General features: G+C 37.5%; 1 protein-coding gene and 1 long non-coding RNA gene across 8 annotated transcripts; one reads left to right on the top strand and one right to left on the bottom strand.

Moving 5' to 3' along the window:
* Nucleotides 1-429: 429 nt before the first annotated feature.
* LOC129885822 (uncharacterized) lies at nt 430-19173 on the bottom strand. 5 transcript variants are annotated; one of them, XR_008766132.1, is made up of 5 exons: nt 18258-19173; nt 14163-14304; nt 13863-14008; nt 13005-13204; nt 430-683 (listed from the first exon to the last, which is right to left on the bottom strand). It is a non-coding gene; the product is annotated as an uncharacterized LOC129885822 (long non-coding RNA). The 5 variants fall into 5 exon arrangements; XR_008766133.1 differs by lacking the exon at nt 430-683 and adding an exon at nt 8728-8776; XR_008766131.1 differs by lacking the exon at nt 430-683 and adding an exon at nt 10377-10679.
* On the top strand, nt 8634-9814 carry LOC129885821 (uncharacterized). 3 transcript variants are annotated; one of them, XR_008766130.1, is made up of 3 exons: nt 8713-8802; nt 9060-9419; nt 9800-9814. XR_008766130.1 is itself a non-coding variant. In XM_055960257.1 (2 exons), exons 1-2 carry the CDS (start codon nt 8634-8636, stop codon nt 9338-9340), a joined length of 453 nt encoding a protein of 150 aa, XP_055816232.1. In that variant the 3' UTR covers nt 9341-9679. The 3 variants fall into 3 exon arrangements, 2 of the variants coding, with proteins under 2 accessions (XP_055816232.1, XP_055816233.1); XM_055960257.1 differs by lacking the exon at nt 9800-9814 and having other exon boundaries at nt 8634-8802; nt 9057-9679; XM_055960258.1 differs by lacking the exon at nt 9800-9814 and having other exon boundaries at nt 8634-8802; nt 9060-9667.
* Nucleotides 19174-21548: the final 2375 nt, after the last annotated feature.

The raw sequence follows: 21548 nt of genomic DNA, 5'->3' as shown, positions 1-21548 counted from the left end.
ATGCATAATTAAAAAGAATCACACCAGTAAGAATCTAAAGTTATTCTTGCTTTTAAGTTTATAATTGGACACTAGACCATTAAAACTATTAACTTATTGTCATAATCAACTAATTAAAGATTGAATGGCATTTGGTCAAACATTGCCAAAGCTAAAAATGGAAATTTATTGTCAAAGCAATTACCATTCTTGAAAGAAAGCAAGTACATAATAAATTGTCCTAATGAGATCACTCAATATAATCACATATGCTTAGTTTTGGTGAACAAGTTATCCGATATCTGTGCTGATGACAAGGATGTCTTGCTTGTCTTGTTTTAGTGATCAATACTTAACGTGCTTAATGTTTCTTTCAAGAATCAATATGCCATTATGCATTGATCATTAATTTGCTCATGCTTGATTATATATCTTGATGAAAAAACCAAATACTTCTCTATGTAAATAATAAACAAAGATTATGTAGGGCTCTTCCCTATTACATATTAGTGGTAGTGGCAAATGAGTTGAAAATGGGTCAAACATAACCCAACTTGATCATCTTTCATACGGGTCAAAAATGGGTTGGCTGACTAATGGGTATGGTCACTTTGTTTTTCAGGTTGACCATTAGATTTCTGAGAGTCCACCAAGTTAAATCATCACAAAGAGGCAGAGGCTAAGCCAGCACATCTGTGTTGAACCTGCATCCGAAGACAGACAAAGAAGTTCACCATTTACTCATTTATAAGCTTCAAACATACTCCAGTAGCAGATTAAAAAAAAACATGATGTGTGTGTGTGAAAATTAAAAGCGGCAAGACCAATAATGCAACTGTTAGAACTTATACATTCATGTAATCGGGGCAAAGGACTCCCTCTTGTTTCTCATGTACTGAAAAACTCTGCCTATTTCACATTCGAGTAAACCAGCAAGCAAGGGAAATACCATTACTAGTATTAATTTGTCAAACACAATCTTGTCTAGTATATCCAAACGTTTCCAAGTTATGTTGGATAGGAAGTTAAAAAGAGAGAGATGGCAAGGAGACACCTGTTATGTCACAGAGCTGGAGGACTAAGATAAATTACGATGAGCCAAGCATATGCTTCCTAAAGTGATCATCTTAAGATTGGATTTTCCCAATAACATACTAGGCAAACAAGAATAAACTCGATAGCTGCTGATAAGAAACAGCCACTGAGATTCTTTGATATAATACTTCATAGTTTTTAGATTAAACGCTAGCTTTGCTAAATCATTAAGAACTACAAAAACAAGTCTCTCAGGCACCATGTGGTACATTTCCTCTTAGCAGTAGTGAAGTTTATAACCAAATTCAATATCCAATTATGCAAAAGTGTCATAACCAAAAAAACAAAACAAAACAAAAAAAGCCTACAGCCTCATGCCCCTAGATGGATACAAGAAGAATATGCACACAACTAAAATCAGCATTCTCCTCTTCCCATGTCAAAACACATATTTTGGCATCACAGAGAAGTACATAACAGCGTACACAAAGCCAGTGATATTCTATGTATTATGCATGTGTAGTATTTATTTATAGTAGTTAATGCCTCTTTCCTTCCGTACTATTTCTACCATGACTTTTTCACTTTTGCTATTCCTGTTTTCATCTTGTTTTCGATATGCTTGTCCCTATCTGACCTTCTATCTCTTGTTTTCCTCTCTTGAGCCGAGGGTCTTTCGGAAACAGTCGCCTTACCTTTCAAGGTGGGGGTTAGGTCTGCGTACACTTTACCCTCCCCAGACCCCACATGGTGGGATTATACCGGGTTTGTTGTTGTTGTATGCATGTGTAATATATTAGTAATCTTGAATATGAAATAAGTATTTTTAAATCACTAAGCATGATGAGATGAGCTTAAATGAAGCAAGATAATGAAGATTCATAGAGTCGCCCCGACTAGCTTGAAGTGAGGCATGATAGTGGTTGTTAATCGGAAGTCAGAAAGCATGACATAAAGAAAAATCCATCTGCCTAGATACACAAAATTCTGTCAATAGCGACAGATAAATGCGCAAGCATGGTAAGATAGAGAAAATAAGTGCTGTTGCTGCATCTAAATAGCAGGGAAACTCTCGCCTGGAAAAGGAAACATTCATAACTGAGTCCATTAAACAATAAAAGGGTTGCTAAGACCATAATAGATTATCTGCATTTCAAGAACAAGGAAATATTGTTTAGATGAGGAAATATCATCTTACCAAAAAATTGCGACTTGTCTTCAGGACTAAAATTGAGATAAAAACCTCTTACATTGACAATAAAACTGCCAACAGAAAAATGAGAACATTCATGATTTGGCAACTCACTAAGGTGTATTCAAACAGTCTATTGGGAAATTTTTGGAAACTAATTTTCTTTTCACTTTGTTATTTGGCAACTGTTTTATTTGCTCACACTCTTAGATATTTCACTTATCATCTTGAAACTATTTAGCACTCCCTTGCCTTAAGATTCGTTGCTTAACAAACCTTGACCACTACACTAAAGGCCTAAAATTATGAAGATTCACCAAATCCAGCTTTCACCCCACCCACTCTACCCCCCAAATCCCCACCCCCTTTTCTTTTAATAGAAAAACTAAGACTTCTCTCATTGGAGTTTTACTGTAAATAGTTGAGAAATTACAGTAATCAAAGTTGATGAGCTGTCATAAGGGGAAACAGAATAGTTCAGAATAGATCAAAGCTAATGAAAACTCTATCATGATTCATCTATTTCCATATAAATGACCAGCTGTAGTCTACCGATTTCTTATCTGTCTATATATCTTATGATCCGTTCCCGCAGTCAGACATTTTAGACTTTGAGAGCAAATCGAACTCTAACGGTTAGCGGCAGTACATTCAACCTGATTTGAACAGGAATCATTCAGAACCAGATTTTATGGGTAGACAAGGGCCATGTTTCCATTGTGGCATCGAGCGTAAGTTCTATTAACCATCTATATCCCACCTTTTATGTTTATCAATAATCTCATGCTTTACAGGATAATTGATTCAGCTATGTAAGTTCTATTAACCATCTATATCCCACCTTTTATGTTTATCAATAATCTCATGCTTTACAGGATAATTGATTCAGCGATGCTTAGAATTTATGTGCCTGATGTTCAGCAAATAAACTTTGAAGACTCACATGCCTGAAACACCAAATGCCCAAATTTCTCTAAATTGCCAATCTGTTAAACATAAAACATAGAGTACTTTAATTTTCTCACCTCTCGAGACAAATGTTAATTGATTTTCAGCATAGCTGCCATTAGTCTAACAGGAATTGAGGTAATCTAGGATAAATTGTAGATTTGGTCCCCAACCCCTGGCATCTATGCACATTTAGTCCCCATTTATTTAATCTTTTGATAACCATGGTCCTTAAGTTCTAGGTGGTGTATATTCCGAACTTTTTTCTGAGCAGAAGTTGTTCATAGACAGCTGGATTCAGAATGACAACATGGAGGGGAAAAGGTCCTGAATGCACGCATACTATTCTCGACCTACCTTACGTCGCGATAAAATTTCCTTCACACAGTTGTCCCGAGTCCACACTTTCTAGAAACTTAAAGACCATAACCACAGAAGTTTATATTTTCTCACTGAGTGCTGAAAGACCAGTGAGTCATCAGCAATCTATCCAATTATTGATGTTCACAACATGTAATTAGTCTTCAACTGCATACTTGTCATGGTTATGGTCCAGTCGCTTTTGATACTATGACACGACATGAATCTGGTCAGCTTTTTCCCTTCAAGTGGGAGTGATGAAATCAAAATAAAAGATATTGACATTGTTAACATATTTCTATTTGTGGTCTTCTAGTAATAAGATACCCTTTAAAATCCAGCAGGTTCTCGAACAATTACCAGACTTACAGTACTGAAAGTTGGATTTGAGAGAAAAAATGCAGGTGCCACACAGCCAGAGGAAATATGAATAAACTTTAGTGATATGCTCGATACTCTATCTATAACTATCAAGAAACTCCTTAAAATATACAACAACATAACCCAGTGTAATCCCACAAGTAGGGTTTGGGAAAGGTAGAATGTACGCAGACCTTACCCCTACCTTCGTGAGGTAGGGAGACTGTTTCCGATAGACCCTTGGCGTTCTTGATTGGCTAGCACTCTGCCCCATACAATTATGCAGGTCTAACCATCACTCTGTAGAACTTATCTTTAATCCTTGACGACACATTCTTATCGCACAGTACTTTAGATGCGAGCCTCCATTTCACCCGCCTTACTCGACATCATCATCAAGCTTCATGTCTCCTAGGATTATGGACCCAAGATACTTGAAGCTTCTTCTCTTGGGTATAATTTGTGTGTCGATCTTCACTTCCAACTCCTCCTCATGTGTTACATCACTGAACTTGCACCCCAGATACTCTCTTTTAGTCCTGCTTAGCCTGAAAAACTTTTGACTCCGAGGTCTGTTTCCAAACTTCCAGTCTATCATTAACTCTACCTTGCATCTCGTCAATCAATACAATGTCATATGCGAATAACATATACCACGACACCTCCCCTATATATCGTGTCAATTCATCCATCACTTAGGCAAAAAAGAATGAGCTAAGCGTTGATCCCTAGTGCAACCCTATAAATGTTTTGAGCCTCCTCCCACTATCTTAACTTGGGTCTTGGCCCCATCGTACATGTCCTTATTTTCCCAAATGTAAGCCACATGTACATAGGGATGTCAACAGGGTGGGTCGGGGCGGGGCAAGCCTTGACCTATTAACATTTTACCCCTGCTCTACCCTACCCTGTTTAGCATTTTTTTTAAAAATGCCTTGCCCCGTCCTGCCCACTAAGCCCTACCCTACGCCACCCCAGTACAATAACAATGCAAGACTAAGCTAAACCCAAACCCATCAAGTTACGTGAATTTTAGTTGTACTCAACATTTTTAAATTTGGAAAATTTGAATGTATTGGTAATGGCTAGTAGGAATTGAAGGAGTAAACTTGAAATTCTGGCACTTTTGTACATGTAGCACACTTATTATTTTGCCACAATTGAAACATAGAAAAATATCAAATCACACCTTAAATTACTACTATTAATTAATATCTAACTTACAAAACAACAAAATTCCAAAAATACGACTCCATTAATTTCAAGTGACTGTGAATATATAATAAAACCAAGAAATGGAATAAAAATTCCAACTAGTACTTAAGCTGCAGTGTCACTGTATTAGGAGCCGAAAAGTCCCTAAATCGTTGAGGATTTTTCCAGCTTTCTTTACCAATTCTTCTCTCTCTCTCTATCTCATTCTCCATTTTTGGACCTTGCCCTGCCCTGCCCTAACCCATTAAAATTTTTCTAGAATAATAATTTGCCCCTGCCCTGCCCCGCCCCGCCCTATTTAAAGCTTCCCCTGCCCCGCCCTATTAAGGGTGTGCCCTGCCCCGCCCTAGACTCCAAACATCTCTAGAGAACCTCCATAGGGACTTTATCGTACGCTATATCGATGAACACCATGCGCAAGTCTTTCTTCTTGTCTCTATACTGCTCCAACAATCTCCTTACAATATGAATGAATTTTGTAGTAGATCGCCCCGGTATGAATTTTGAATTGGTTCTCGGAGATAGACGCACCCTTCCTCATCCCCATCTCGACCACCCTCTCCTAAACTTTCATAGTATAGCTTAATAGCTTGATACACCTATATCTGTTGCAATTCTGAATGTCATATCAACATTGTACTCCATCTCTATTCTTCTAACATTTTAGTTGTCCTGAAAATGACATTAAACAACCTCGTCAGACATTCCATACCTTCTTCGCCTATATTCTTCTAAAAATCGACTGGAATCCAGTCTAGCCCGTTCGCTCTTCCCCTTATCTTACGAATAGCCTCCTTAACCTTTGCAACCTTTATGCACCTACAATACCCAAAATCTCTATCATTCTCGAAATGCTCTAGCTCCCTAAACATGATATCTCTGTCCCTTTCTTCATTCAAGAGCTTATGAAAATACATTTGCCATCTTTGTCTAATGTATGCCTCTTCTACCAACACTTCGTCACTCTCGTCCTTGATGCACTTTACTTGGTCATACATGTGCACAAAAGCTGTTGTTTAACCTACCGCGACCGCTAGCTTCGCTTCCTTCTTCATCGTCTTGTACCTTTCCCTATTCCTCCTCGTCTTTCTCATCTAAGCTTTCCACTAGCGTTGTGTAAGCAACCACTTGGCTCACTTATCTTTGGACCTCTCCATTCCATCACCAATCCCCATTTATGCCCGTCGAGATTTCCTTTCAAGATCCCTAACACCTTTCTTGTTGCTTCCCTGATGCAAACATATGTCCTAGCCCACATCCAATCGATGTTCCCGTTACTCCCTCAAGCCCCCATAGCCGGTAATTTCTCTCTAATATCTTGAGATTTGGCTTCAGTCATGCTCCCCATCTGATCCTTGGTTGGTCATGCTCCCCATCTGATCCTTGGTTGGTCATATGCAGTCCTCTTTTTCATCCTCTTGAATCTAAATCCATAACCACAAACTTATGTTGGGTTATAAGATCTTTGTTTGGGATAACCTTGCAGTCCTTTCATAAACCTCTAATACCTTTCATAAGGAGAAGATAATTTATTGTCTTAGCCACCACACTACGCTAGGTCACCAAGTGCTCTCCCTTAATCTGGAAGCTTGAATTAGCTATGACCAGCTCAAAACCTTTTGCGACGTTTAAAAGTGAAACAATTTCTTCATTTCTATCTCTTAAGCCGAAATTGCCATGTAACCATCATATCCTCTTAAAGTGGACTATATGTGACCATTAAAATCCCCTTCTAATTAGTTTCTCCGTAAGTGGGATACCTCTCACAACCTCGTCCAACTCGTAGCTAAAGGCATTTTTTTACCTACTCATCCAAATCCGCTTGCAGCGCTTATTCATTAATTACGTTAACAATAAGCCCCCAAAACTTTATTGATGGTCATTATCCTATCATTCACCTTCCTAACCTCTACCATTTGATCCTAGAATTCCATGTCTACTAAAATCTGTTGGTCGGACTCTCCAAAATTGTTGCCACACCCATGTCAAATTCTCCAAAATGCACTATTTTTGGAGTATCCGACACACACCTGTTGACATATTTGAAAAGTTTGAGCAACATAAACTAAAATGCCTACTCCATTTCTATTCCTCAAGCTTCATAAGTAATTTAACTTGCACCCACCTACATCCATAGCCTTAGTTCCTACCCATTTGGTGTCCTGAACACAACGATATTGATCTTCCTTCTCTTAAGAATCATCACCAACTCTATTGACTTCCTCGCCAATGTCCCTATGTTCCAAGACCGAACACTTGACCTAGGAGTTCCCTTGGAACCCTTACCACCCTTACCCTCTCCCCCAATCATTGACATGACTTTAAACTACCATAAAACCTTGAGGTCACTAATGCCAGTTATAGAATAATCAAGTGTAAATAATCAAGTGTACGATAAACAACACATAAAAAGGGACAACCCGTAACGTCAAAAACCCTAAATCTAAAAAGTGACAGTCACACAATACAATGAAGAAAAAAAAAAGAAGCAATAAACTATAGCAAAGATACCAGTTCAAAGTAGGAAGCAAAAATGTAGTAATTTTCTCAAGGGCGCAACAAAGGGTCTGAACAATCTGTTCAGGAAAAATAAAAGGGGGGTGGTAGGTCGTACCTTGGAGTTGATGGGAATAAAAAAATACTACGGGCAGATTTTCCGAAATCTAGCGAGCTACGATATACTCCTTGGTCTGCCGGTCGTCAGTCATTGGGATGGGGTCAGTGGATTCTTGTTGACCGGTGGTGGCAGTGAGACGAAAAAACAGAGAGAGTTAGAGAAAGGGAGAAAGAAAGAGGGCTGGGGGCAATCGTACCTGGCCGCCGGTGGTGGTCAGGGCCGCAGCTTGCAGTGGAGAGTGGTGGGTGATACGCTAGGGGGAGAGGTGGGTGGGGGAAATTATTTTACTGTTGAGCGCTAGAAAAATAGATGATCCCTGTTGAATATTATACAGTTAATAACTGTCGGATTAGATGGTAACTTTCCTCCTCAAAATATCATGCAATAAATGCAGTCTGCCAAGAGGTTAACTATTTTGCATAGTTTCTTAACACATCAAGCAAATCCTTTTCAATCTTTCCACCATCAAGCTCAAAGTTCAACTATTTTGTATGGTTCCATAACATGGTGATGAAAATGTGAGTACAAAAAGAGTTGACACATCCTAAAAGTCTATGAATGTTTCTAAGAAAGATATTTCTTCTTGTTTTACCGAAGTAATTCCCGCTATACATACTCTAGTTTCGTGACACTTTTGTTCTGGTGCAGTACATTCTATACTTTTTGCAGAAAATCTTGGTTGTCAATGATCATTGTGTTTTAGTTTCTGAGATAAGTTAACTGTAAGAATTTATTCATATTTTGTCTCATTTAAACACTAATTAATTGTGAACTCAAACAGAAACCCCCCTTTGGAGACCTGGGCCATCTGGAAAACCAGTGCTCTGCAATGCATGTGGATCAAGATGGCGAACTAAGGGGACACTAGATGACTATTTTCCCAAACATGCAAACAGAGGAAAACAGAGCTGTCAGTTACTTTCTGAGATGAAGCCACATCTCTTAGCTCGAGATGAACAAAATCTAGAAGTTGGCGTAGAGGTTTCTGGAAAGGATGGTTCTTCAGCTTGTCTTGAAGAGGCAATGAATAACATATCAAGCTTAGGTTCAGCAGGATCATCCTCAGATAACTGCATGCAGATGGAAGAAACAAATGGTAAAATAATTTCACTTATATATAGAGCACTTAAACTTGTCTCAGCAAATATGATGCATGTTCTGATCAAATCCTTTCTTAACCGTAAGGGTTATAAAAAAAGTGAAAAACTAATATCTTTGACCATACAAATTTTTATAACAGCTTACCCCCCCCCCCCCCAAAAAAAAAAAATAAAAAAAAATAAATAAAGATCTGTTGTTTAATACCTTATTGTTTTATGTGCACTAATGTTCACCTTTTGTTGGGAGAAGCAGACAAAGATCCTCTCTGGAATCCGGACAGTGTCCCAAGAAGAAAGAGATCAAAGCTTAAACAACACATTTTGTCACCTGCTGAAAGACTCCAGAGGCAACTTCATAAGAATCTCCAGGAACCAGACTTTGAAGATATATCTGACGATGAGGAAAATGTTACTCTAATTTATGTAAGGAACAAATACATTCCTCCTAATGAGATTGGTCTTGGAGCTATGCTGCTTGTATCACCAACAACTACTACAGAACGCTCGAAGTCTATCAACAATGGCAGACGATAATGTCTCTTGCTCAATGAATGCTTCTAAACAAAATTCATCTAAAAGTGAATTTTGAGATGCATGCATATGGTTCAAGCTGGTATGTGAAGCTAAACTCTTATTGTCTAGCTAGTGCAATGTTGGTTAAAAACAATTTCGGCTGTTCCAACTTTACTGGATGTCCCCAACAGCAATGCACAACAACTTGGGTGTTTTGAGACCATCTAGTTTGCCAGTTGTGCATTTATTCTGGATATTTTAAGTTTCTTCCTTTTTATTGGATGGAATTTTAGACATGTCAATTCTGCTTTTTGATGCCTTTAATATGTCAATTCCAAAGTCTATCACGCATGCTTACCTACAAGTTTGTTAATTTGTGTGGACTCTGCAGTAAACTAACATTGTAACATCACAAAGGGCATTTGACTTACATATGCTTGTCATTACAACTGTAATGTCTGGCATTATACTTTGTTTCAGGATAAACAATAATGTACTAGATCATGTGGCTATGCAAAATGAAACTACTGGAAATGAGGGTGGAAAAGCAAATGCACGAGAAAATAGACTGGCTCCACATCATATGGATACTACATCAAGGGCATGTCAATAAATTGTTCTTTTAAATGCTGCTGCTACTGAATCTTCATTTGTATACGGAGATGAACATCTGATCATTGAAGAAATAGGTATCAGCCTTAGGATAAGGTATGCTCAACCACAAAAAGTTTGAAAAATAAGTCGACCAAGAAGTCCCTTCGATCTCCTTTTAAGTTATAAGGCAAGTCGATAAGACACTACACCTTCCAATAATATCAACACTAAGGAGAAGCTAGAGAGCCATTATTACATAATCCAGGAGTAATTAAGACTGAGAATAATTTAGTAGTGAGTTTCATAAATGCCCCCAAGTAGCAACATAACACTTCAAAATAGATTTATACTTTTATATTACTTAGTAGACTTTGAAGTAATAAGAAGTAGACATAGTAAAAGTAAAATGACAACACTCCTTTGTGACATTCCACAACGTATACTGCTACTCTAGCAACAAACATTGCAGAAACGAAAACAATGGATCGACTATTCAAAACTATAAAACTCCTAGAAGGCCAGGAAGTACTAAAACAAAAGAAAGGGGTGAAGAGAGTAAATACATTACTCCTTACAAAAGGAAAAGAAGAGATGGAAAACAGGCTCAATATCATTTGATTGAATAGTTGACCCAGCTCCTTGTTGTTTGAAGAAACCCTCCACTTCAATTGATACTTTTTTCACGAAAATGGGACGTGAGAAGAAATGTGAACGTTAAAATCTGTCATTCTTTTGATCAGTGGCAGAGCAATGTACATGATGTTAGCTGAAAAAGGAAACAATGGACATTATTCATGGGACTGGATAAGCATATCTTAGGCGCTGGAGCATCATACAACTGAAAAAGGCTTATGGGTTGCACCTTCGTATTCTTAGTTTTGTTTGAAACTTAGAATGCTTAATCTACAAAGTTAATTATTTCGCCAAAGGAAGTAGAATTGATGGGAGATACAATTTTATTTATATACTCAAAGTACAAGAATGAATCTTGATGGAAGGAACATAACATGATAGCTTAACACAAAACTTGCAACTGAGGATTTCAAAGTCAAAAAGTACACCTGCTCGTGGTCTTTTGGATTAACTTTACTTCTTTACCGGGAAACCTATTTTTGTATTTTTGCTTCAGAGCATGCTTGTGACATTACAATTACGTCCAGAGTAGATGATATAGAAAGTAGCTAATGGACATGTACTTTCACTAATATTGCTGTTCCACACACCATATAAAATTCCTTTACTTGTCAAAATAATCATTATACATCAACAACAAAACATATGATTTTGAGAACACAGTCTTGAGCAAAGAGGTCAAGGAAGAAATTGGTGTTGAAGTGTTTTACCTAGTGTGATCCCTAACCCTGAGAGGAGTCTCCTCTTACATTTAAGAATCCGTTCACAATATAGTCTAGTATAAAAGAATCAATATCAGAAGTCCCTCTTAGACGAAAAAGATCGAGAACATTAGACATTTCTATACTACTACCTTAAATCCTATTTAAGTTTCATTTAAGCTTTTGGCACAAACATTAAGAAAACCATTTAATAACATTAATTATAAGGGTTATTTGACTAAGTTACCCTTTATATCTCTTCAAATTACCCATTATCACTCCACAAACTATATAGATCATTTATTGGAGTAAGGTTAGATTTGAAAAAGAACAATCAAGCCATCTTGGTTTCTTAAAATGACACTTATCTCGTACCAACATTGAAAGGCTAAAATGACATTTAAAATGGACCAGATGTAGTACCATTTATTTTCTTTTTTCTTCGTAGTACTATTTCTTTGACATGGTAAACTTACCACCACTTACCACCACCACCACCCCAACTAAACTCCACACCCAAGAGCCCAATAGTGACTCTTTTTCTCACATTGCACCATCGGTGACTCAAACCTCATGTTATCTTTAAAGGTGGAGGGTCCTTACCACTACACCATCCCTCCGTTGTCACATTTATATACTACTTATATAAAGATCTTTTAGGAGTTATATGTTACGTGTAGTACTCAGATTCATACTCCAATGTTGCTTTCTTCCAGTCACACATCATTTCTAAAATTGAAGTCCTATGCCATTGCATTAAAATGTTTTCGTATGTATGAGCTCAAATGCAAGCCTCACTTCTATCATGAAAATTGTAAACACAATTGACAAGATTAACATATGGAAGGATAAATCTATTAATTGTTGTTGAAGTGTGTGACCATTTCATCTAAAAAGCTTAAGTCGTTAGAGATAGCACAATTTATTTCCTTAAATTAAGTCTTTGACCACCCCTCATAAGTGGGCTCCTAGCACATGATTTTTTTTTTATTATGGGTGACAGATTGACTCAAATCTCGGATCTATATCTGCTCTAATACCATATCAAAGAATTCATCTAAAAGCTTACATTGTAAGAGAAAGTACAATTCTATTTATTTTTTGCAACATAATAGCCTGAAATTTTCTAAAAACCTCACCCAACAAAATATTAGGAGCACAAGAATATAAGACTGCAGATAATTGAGACAACATTCCTCCATGTGATACAAAATTCACTTTGTCCCATTATATCACATTCAGTCATCATGTATGTGCTACAACTCAATGCAATAAAGTCTAGCTAAAACCAACTTATCATCAAAAAATACACGTTACGGTTAAAACCTTATCATATAAATTACTTATCAAAAGAACTTTACCATTGTCTTTTTCATCACTACTCATATCTACAAATTAATTACTTCTTGAAGTGACAAAAGAGGTTCTCTTTAGGTTATAATATTTTCTATCCCTTTGATTCCAGTATTTTAGCTGTATTTTTTAACATGTTCATTCATAATGCAATATTATCCAAAGTATGTACAGATTGACATGACAAGTTTTAGTACGATTGCAAGTATCTCAGTCATGGTAATCATGCTTGTTCAACCTGATAAAAGACAATAGTAATCAGATAATCCCCATAGGCAAAAATAGTGCTAACATAGAGACTTGAAATTAGTGCTAGAAAGGAATCCTAACAAGTATTTCAAAGTTAAGAGTAAATGAGGACTAATCAAAGCACCGGTACCTGCTACTCTATTTAGTAACCTTACCATTATGTCACCAAGGAACACAATCACAAGGAAAAATCCAACTATTTATCCGTAACTCCTCCATGTTAATGTTGATTCCACTCCATTGCTCTTCTCTTTTTCTTCAAGTAACTGAATCTATGTTTCCTTCCTTTGCATCTGTCGCAAATAACGAATCTTCTTCTGTCCCTTTTCCTCTTAATCCCTTGGGTAACTTATCCCTCCACCAAAAAAAGTGTAATTATGAGACTATATTTATATCCTTCGAGTATAAACATATTGACACTTGAAACTGCACAACTGAGAATTTCCATATGGAAGATCAGCACCTAAAGTCCGAAATGAGCAAAATGAATATTTTCATTTTTACTAACTGCCAGGAAACTAAATCAGAAATCTTCTAGTTAAGATAACAACTGCATTAATTAACCATCCTGTTCGTGAGGCGTTTCCATCCATTCCAATAAACTGAAGCAGAAAATGTGGAAAGCACCTGAAGTACTAAACAACTAATAGACGCATCACGGAGGTAGAGACACAATTTGATTTGTTGAGAACACAATTCAAGAATCAGTTTATTTATGTCTACGAATACAATACACTTCTTATTTTTCAGAAACTTCTTCTTCCAAACAACTCTTTGGCTTTTATCTAAGAATTGACATGCCACCTCTGTCCTGTTTTTGGTATATACAACAAAATACAAATATAAAAGTGTTTCCTCATTGACAATCTTCTTTGCAGTCCAGAACTCAAATTGTGAATTTCAAACTAATGTTGATGTATGAATTACAGTCACAGCAAGTCAGGTAATAGTATATGTTAAATCTCTTTTGTGATTTGGTACATTCTTACATATTTCATAACTACTTGAGGTACCTTATTTGATTACTGCTTGACATTCATTGCTCAAAGTCTCCAGCCAGAAATTATATTCTCGAAGAGCTCGCTGTGTAGCAAAATTAGGACATCCAGTTAAGAGGCCTAGAGGACAACCACGGGTCTCCACAATCCAAGCTACATATCTGCTAAAGGTTGTTTTGGTTAATAAATATCTTCCTAGAAAGCTCTACAAAATTGAAATCAAGCAAATGCCACCTATTTAAAAGACAGGTGCTGGTATATCTACCAGAATCAACAGTTATAGGCACATTTCAATTAAGTTTGTTTTTTTATAACCTGAGAAATCCTTGAGAGGCAATTGAGCACAGTAAGATAGAAAAAAGAAGTGTCGTTGCTGCATCTCAATAGCAGGGAAACTCTGGCCCGCAAAAGGAAACATTCATAACTGAGTCCATTAAACAATAAGTTTATCGATTATCTGCATTTCAAGAACAAGGAAATATTATTTGGATGAGGCAATATCATCTTACCAAAAAATTGGGAGTCGAGGCTTCAGGACTAACAATTAGATAAGGACCTCTTAAATTGACGATAAAACTGCAAAGAAAAAAAAAGAGAATATTCATGATTTGGCAACTCACTAAGTTGTGTTCAAACAGTCTTTTGGGAAGTTTTTGGAAACTGATTTTCTTTTCACTTTGTTATTTGGCAACTCTTCAATTTGCTCGCTCTTAAAATTTTCAATTATCATCTTGAAACTATTTAACACTCCCTTGCCTTAAGATTCGTTTCTTAACAAACCTTGACCACTACACTAAAGGCCTAAAATTATGAAGATTCACCAAATCCAGCTTTCACCCCACCCACTCCACCCCCCAAATCCCCACCCCCTTTTCTTTTGATAGAAAATCTAAGACTTCTCATTGGAGTTCTACTGTAAATAGTTGAGAAATTACAGTAATCAAAGTTGATGAGCTGTCATAAGGGGAAACAGAATAGTTCAGAATAGATCGAAGTTAATGACAACTCAATCACGATTCATCTATTTCCATATAAATGACCAGCTGTAGTCTACCGATTTCTTATCTGTCTATATATGTTATGATCCGTCACCTCAATCAGACATTTTAGATTTTGAGAGCAAATCAAACTCCAACGGTTATCAGCAGTACGTTCAACCTGATGGAATCATTCAGAACCAGATTTTATGGGTAGAGAAGGGCCATGTTTCCATTGTGGCATCGAGCGTAAGTTTTATTAACCACCTATATCTCACCTTTTATGTTTATCACTAATCTCATGCTTTACAGGATAATTGATTCAGTGATGCTTAGAATTTATGTGCCTGATGTTCAGCAAATAAACTTTGAAGACTCACATGCCTGCAACACTAAATACCCAAATTTCCCTAAATTACCTATCTGTTAAACATAAAACATAGAGCACTTTAATTTTCTCATCTCTCGAGCTAAATGATAATTGATTTTCTGCACAGCTGCCATTAGTCTAACAGGAACTGAGGTCATCTAGGATAAATTGTAGATTTGGTCCCCAATTCCTGGCATCCATGCACATTTAGTCCCCATTTAGTTAATCTTTTGTCACCATGGTCCTTAAGTTCTAGATGATGTTCATTCCGAACTTTTTTTGAGCAGAAGTTGTTTGTAGACAGCTGGATTCAGTATGGCAAGTAATATGGAGGGGAAAAGGTCCTGAATGCACGCATGCTATTCTTGAGCTACTTTAAGTCGAGATAAAACCTCCTTCACACAGTTGTCCCGAATCCACACTTTCTAGAAACTTAAAGACCATAAACATGGAGTTTATATTTGCTCACTGCGTGCTCAAAGATCAGTGTAGTCATCAGCATTCTATCCAATTATTGATGTTCACACCATATAATTAGTCTTGAACTGCATACTTATCATGGTAACGGTCCAGTCGCTTTTGATACTATGACATGAAATGAATCTGGTCAGATCTTTTCCTTCAAATGGGAGTGATGAAACCAAAATAAAAGATATTGACATTGTTAACATATTTCTATTTGTGGTCTTCCAGTAATAAGATACCCTTTAAGATCCAGCAGCTTCTCAAATAATTACCATACGGCATACTTGCAGTACTGAAAGTTAGATTTGAGAGGAAAAAATGCAAGCAGGTGCCACACAACTAGTGGACATATGACTAAATTGAAGTGAATATGCTCGACACTATATCTATAACTATCAAAAAACCTTAAAATATACAACAATATAACTAGTGTAATCCCACAAGTGGGGTCTGGGAAGGCTAGAATGTATGAAGACCTTACCCTACCTTTGTGAGGTAGAAAGGTTGTTTCTGATAGACCCTCGGCGTTCTTGACTGACCCACACTCTGCACCATACAACAATGCAGGTCTAACCATCACTATGTAGAACTTACCTTTAATCCTTTGCGATACATTCTTATCACCCAATACTTCAAATGCGAGCCACCATTTCACCAACCCCGCTCAACATCATCATCGATCTTCCCGTCTCCTTGAATTACGGACTCAAGATACTTTGAAGTTTCCTCTCTTGGGTATAATTTGTGTGTCGATCTTCACTTCCAACTCCACCTCATGTGTTACATCACGGAAGTTGCACTTCAGATACTCTGTTTTAGTCTTGCTTAACCTGAAAACTTTTAGACTCTAGGGGTTGTTTCCAACCTTCCAGTCTATCATTAACTCCACATCGCATCTCGTCAATCAATACAATGTCATCTGCGAATAGCATATACCACAAGACCTCCCCTTGAATATGTCGTGTCAATTTGTCATCACTTAGGCAAAAAAGAATGAACTAAGGGTTGATCCCTGGTGCAACCCCATTATGACCGAGAAATGTTCTGTGTCTCCTCCACTATCCTAACTTGGATATTGGCTTCATTGTACATGTCCTTAATTGCCCAAATGTAAGCCACATATACACCTCTAGACTCCAAACATCTCTCGAGGACCTCCCTAGGGACTTTATCGTACGCCATATCTAGGTTGATGAACACCATGTGTAAGTCTTTCTTCTTGTCTCTATACTGTTTCAACAATCTCCTTACATATGAATGACTTCTGTAGTAGATCACCCCAGTATGAATCCGAATTGGTTCTCTAAGAGAGACACACCCTTCCTCATACCCATCTCGACCAGCCTCTCTCAAACTTCCATAGTATGGCTTAGTAGTTTGATACACATATAGTTGTTGCAATTCTAAATGTCACGACTCCATTGTACTCCACCTTCATTCTACTGACATTTTAGTAGTCTTGGAAATGATATTAAACAACCCAGTCGGCCACTCCATACTTGCCTAACCTGTATTCTTCCAAAAATCCACTGAAATCCCGTCTAGCCCGATTGCTCTTCCCTTTACAAATAGCCTCGTGATGTGAAACAAGAAGATGAAAAATAAAATAGAAATTGAAGATAGATAAAAGAGAGATAAACACAATTAAATTCAAACAATTAAAAGATGTAATGGTGAAACTAACCAAAACATTACTTAATTGGGAAATAAAAGCACCTAAACTATTAAAATCCTCAAGAAGGTAGTAACCTTACTTGCAAATCCTAGGGCAAGATGTTGAAGTTCAACAAAGGGTTTTCAAGCTCTCGCAAGAGGCATAATTTTTCTTATGTCCAAAAACTAGTTATGAAACCCTAATATCTACTATTTATACCAAAGGCTAAAAGTAATGAACAAAGAACCAATTGCCCCTCACTAAAATTACAAGGTAATTAAAATGGTAGAGCTATTTCTTGGGTTCTCACCCTTCTATCCACATCTTCCAATTTTCCCTTCATATCTCCTCAAGCTTCCTGAGTACCTTAACTTGAACTTGCCTACATCCCTAGCCTTAGTTCTTACCCATTTGGTGTCCTGAACACAAGCTATATTGATCTTCCTTCTCATAAAAATAATCACCAACTCCATTGACTTCCTCGCCAATGTCCCTATGTTCCAAGACCGACTTTCAACCTAGGCGTCCCCTTGGTACCCTTACCACCACCCCTGCCCTCGCCCCAATCATTGACATGACTTTAAACTACTATCAAATCTTGAAGCCACTGACGCCAGTTATATAATAATCAAGTAGACAATAAACAACACAAAAAGGGGGCAACCTGTAATGACAAAAACCCTAAATCCAAAAAGTGACAGTTACACAATACAAAGAAGAAAACAAAAAGAATCAATAAACTATAGCAAAGATACCAATTCAAAGTAGGAACCAAAAAATGCAGTAATATTCACAAGAGTGCAACAATAAATTCACAAAACACAATATCAGATTTAAGAAAATCAGTTAACAATCAAGCAACAATAAGGGTCTGAACAATCTGTTATGGAAAAATCAGGTCTAGATAAGACAAGAAAATATAAAAAGGGGGTGGTGAATCGTACCTTGGAGTTGATGGGGATAAAAAAACTGCTATGAACAGATTTTTCGAAATCCAGCAAGCTCCGATATACTCCTTGGTCTGCCGGTCACCGGTCATTGGGATGGGGTCGCTGGATTTGTGCTGGCCGGTGGCGGCAGTGCAAAAAGAACAGAGTGAGTGAGAGAAAGGGAGAAAGAAAGAGGGCTGGGGGATATCGTACCTGGTCGCTGGTGGTGGTGGGAGGTCAGGGCAGCAGCTTGCAGTGGAGAGTGGAGGGTGATCTGCTGGTGGGTGGGGGTGTGGGGGGAATTATTTTACTGTAAGCGCTAGAGAAAGAGATCGTCCATGTTGAATATGATACAGTTAATTACTGTCGGATTAGATGGTAACATTCCTCCTTAAAATACCATGCAATAAATGCAGTCTGCCAAGAGGTTAACTATTTTGCATAGTTTCTTAACACATCAAGCAAATCCTTTTCAATCTTTCCACCATCAAGCTCAAAGTTCAACTATTTTGTATGGTTCCATAACATGGTGATGAAAATGTGAGTACAAAAAGAGTTGACACATCCTAAAAGTCTATGAATGTTTCTAAGAAAGATATTTCCTCTTGTTTTGCCAAAGAAATTCCCTGCTATACATACTCTCGTTTCGTGACGCTTCCATTCTCGTGCAGTACATGCTACCTTTTACAGAAAATCTTAATTGTCAATGATCATTGTGCTTTAGTTTCTGAGATAAGTTTACTGTAAGAATTTATTCATATTTTCTCCCATTTCACTAATTATTTGTGAACTCAAACAGAAACCCCCCTTTGGAGACCTGGGCTATCTGGAAAACGAGTGCTCTGCAATGCATGTGGATCAAGATGGCGAACTAAGGGGACACTAGATGACTATCTTCCCAAATATGCAAACAGAGAAAAATAGAGCTGTCAGTTACCTTCTGAGATGAAGCAGCATTTCTTAGCTCGTGATAACCAAAAGCTAGAAGTGGCATAGAGGTTTCTGGACAGGATGGATCTTCAGCTTGTCTTGAAGAGGAAATGAATAACATATCAAGCTTAGGTTCAGCAAGATCATCCTCAGACAACTGCATGCAGATGGAAGAAACGAATGGTAAAATTATTTCACTTATATATAGAGCACTTAACTTGTCTCGGCAAATATGATGCACGTTCTGAATCAAACCTTCCTTTTTTTTGAGACGGTAACAATTTGTATTTCCATTTCCAAAAAATCAAACCTGCCACAACAAGTTACAGGTTCCTAATTACAAATGTAAGAGAGTATATAGGAAGATCTTCAATCCTATGACAAAAGTTAAAGGGATCCTAAGACATTCACAACTGATTCTAGATCCTCCATATACTCTTGTTTACACCAAAAATGAAACAATACAAGACAGTTCATCTTCATCTTCTGTATAGTGTTAATCTTGTTCTGAGAGCATCTAAGGCTTCTTTCTTTCCACATTGACCACCAAATACAAGCAGGGATGATTTTCCATCTCTCTTTATGTCCAGAGATGTTGGTATAGCCACTCCAGATCTTCAGGGTTTGTGTTACTCTCCTTGGCATCACCCAGTTCAGTCCCTTTAAACTGATGAAGAGGTCCCACAACAGGTTGGTGATCCTACAGTAAAGAAATAGGTGAGTCACAGTCTCAGCTTCTTCCCCACATAAGAAGCATCTAGGACTCAAACCTTAGCTAATCTCAGCAAATATGATGCACGTTCTGAACCAAATCCTTTCTTCTTTTTTGAAACTGGTAAAAATTGTATTTTTCAGCATTTAGGGCATGCTGGCCACCACCAAAAAGTATCAATTACAAGCTTCCTATCAAATCTAAAAGCTGATCTGTATCTACTATACAAAGCTGTTTACACAAAAAAGTAAAGATACTATATGATTTCATTTAACCTTGTGATAAAGAGGGCATGTTTCTCAGCATCTCTAGTCTGAACTGGACAATGCCAGAACATACTTCAGAGTTGTTAAAGAGTTGGGTTAGGAGATGAGGCAACAGGAGTCAAAAGAGATGGAGGTTAATACCATTATGTATTTGGTGGTCAGTTTGGAAGTAAAGTAATGGTAGATGGTTTGGAAATGGAAATACAAATTTTTACCGTCTCAAAAAAAAAAGGTTTGATTCAGAACGTGCATCATATTTGCCGAGACAAGTTAAGTGCTCTATATATAAGTGAAATAATTTTACCATTCGTTTCTTCCATCTGCATGCAGTTGTCTGAGGATGATCCTGCTGAACCTAAGCTTGATATGTTATTCATTTCCTCTTCAAGACAAGCTGAAGATCCATCTTGTCCAGAAACCTCTATGCCACTTCTAGCTTTTGGTTATCACGAGCTAAGAAATGCGGTTTCATCTCAGAAGGTAACTGACAGCTCTATTTTTCTCTGTTTGCATGTTTTGAAGTAAAGATAATTCCAAAGATGTTTTGGATCCCCAACCATCAGCTGGAGACCACTTCTGTAGGCACTGCTAACTGAATAAAGACCATCTTTTTTATGCTTCCACAGCATCTTGTCTGTGGCATTTGTGTCTACTCATTCCACCTAGCTTCCCTAGTAACTCTGTAACCCTTTCCACCTCCCAATCATTGAGAAGTCTTCTGAAGGCTAAATCCCATCACTGTTCTGTCCAACAGTCACCTACATTAGCATCAGGATTCCCACAAATTTGAAAGAGGTCAGGGAAGAGATCCCTAACAGCGGATTGTTCTATACAGACATCCTTCCAGAATCTTGTTTTACTGCCACTCTCCACTTTGATATATAAGTCTGCCTCCATTTGAGGCCACAAGCTTCTGATTGTTCTCCATACTCCCACACCATAAGGTTCAACTGTGTTCTCTGTACACCATGGGCTTACCTCATCATACTTAGTTTTAATCACCTCTTTCCAAAAGCATTTTCCTCCTCAGTGTAACTCCACAACCACTTCTTTAGTAGACTTTTTATTTTACAATCTCAAATTTCTAATTCCAGCCCCCCTCTGTCATTGCAAGGAGTAGAGTCTTGCCGTTTACCAAATTGTAGCCTTTACTTTCCCTGTTACCTTGCCATAGGAATTTTCTCCTTAGCTTGTCCATTTTTTTCACTACTTTTGCTGGAATTGGGAATAAAGACATCACATAAGTGGGCAATGAGGCAAGAACAGAGTTTATAAGGATCAGTCATCCTCCTAGAGAAAGATATTGAGCCTTCCATCTAAATAGCTTCTTTTCAGTCTTCTCCAGGATCCCATCCCATAGTTCCAAAGCTTTGTGTTTACTACCCAATGGCATGCCTA

The sequence above is a fragment of the Solanum dulcamara genome, chromosome 4 (genome assembly GCF_947179165.1).
Source record: "Solanum dulcamara chromosome 4, daSolDulc1.2, whole genome shotgun sequence".
Taxonomy (NCBI): Eukaryota; Viridiplantae; Streptophyta; class Magnoliopsida; order Solanales; family Solanaceae; genus Solanum; species Solanum dulcamara.
Note: the sequence above shows the minus strand (reverse complement) of the source record. Positions and strands in the feature narration are given on the sequence as shown.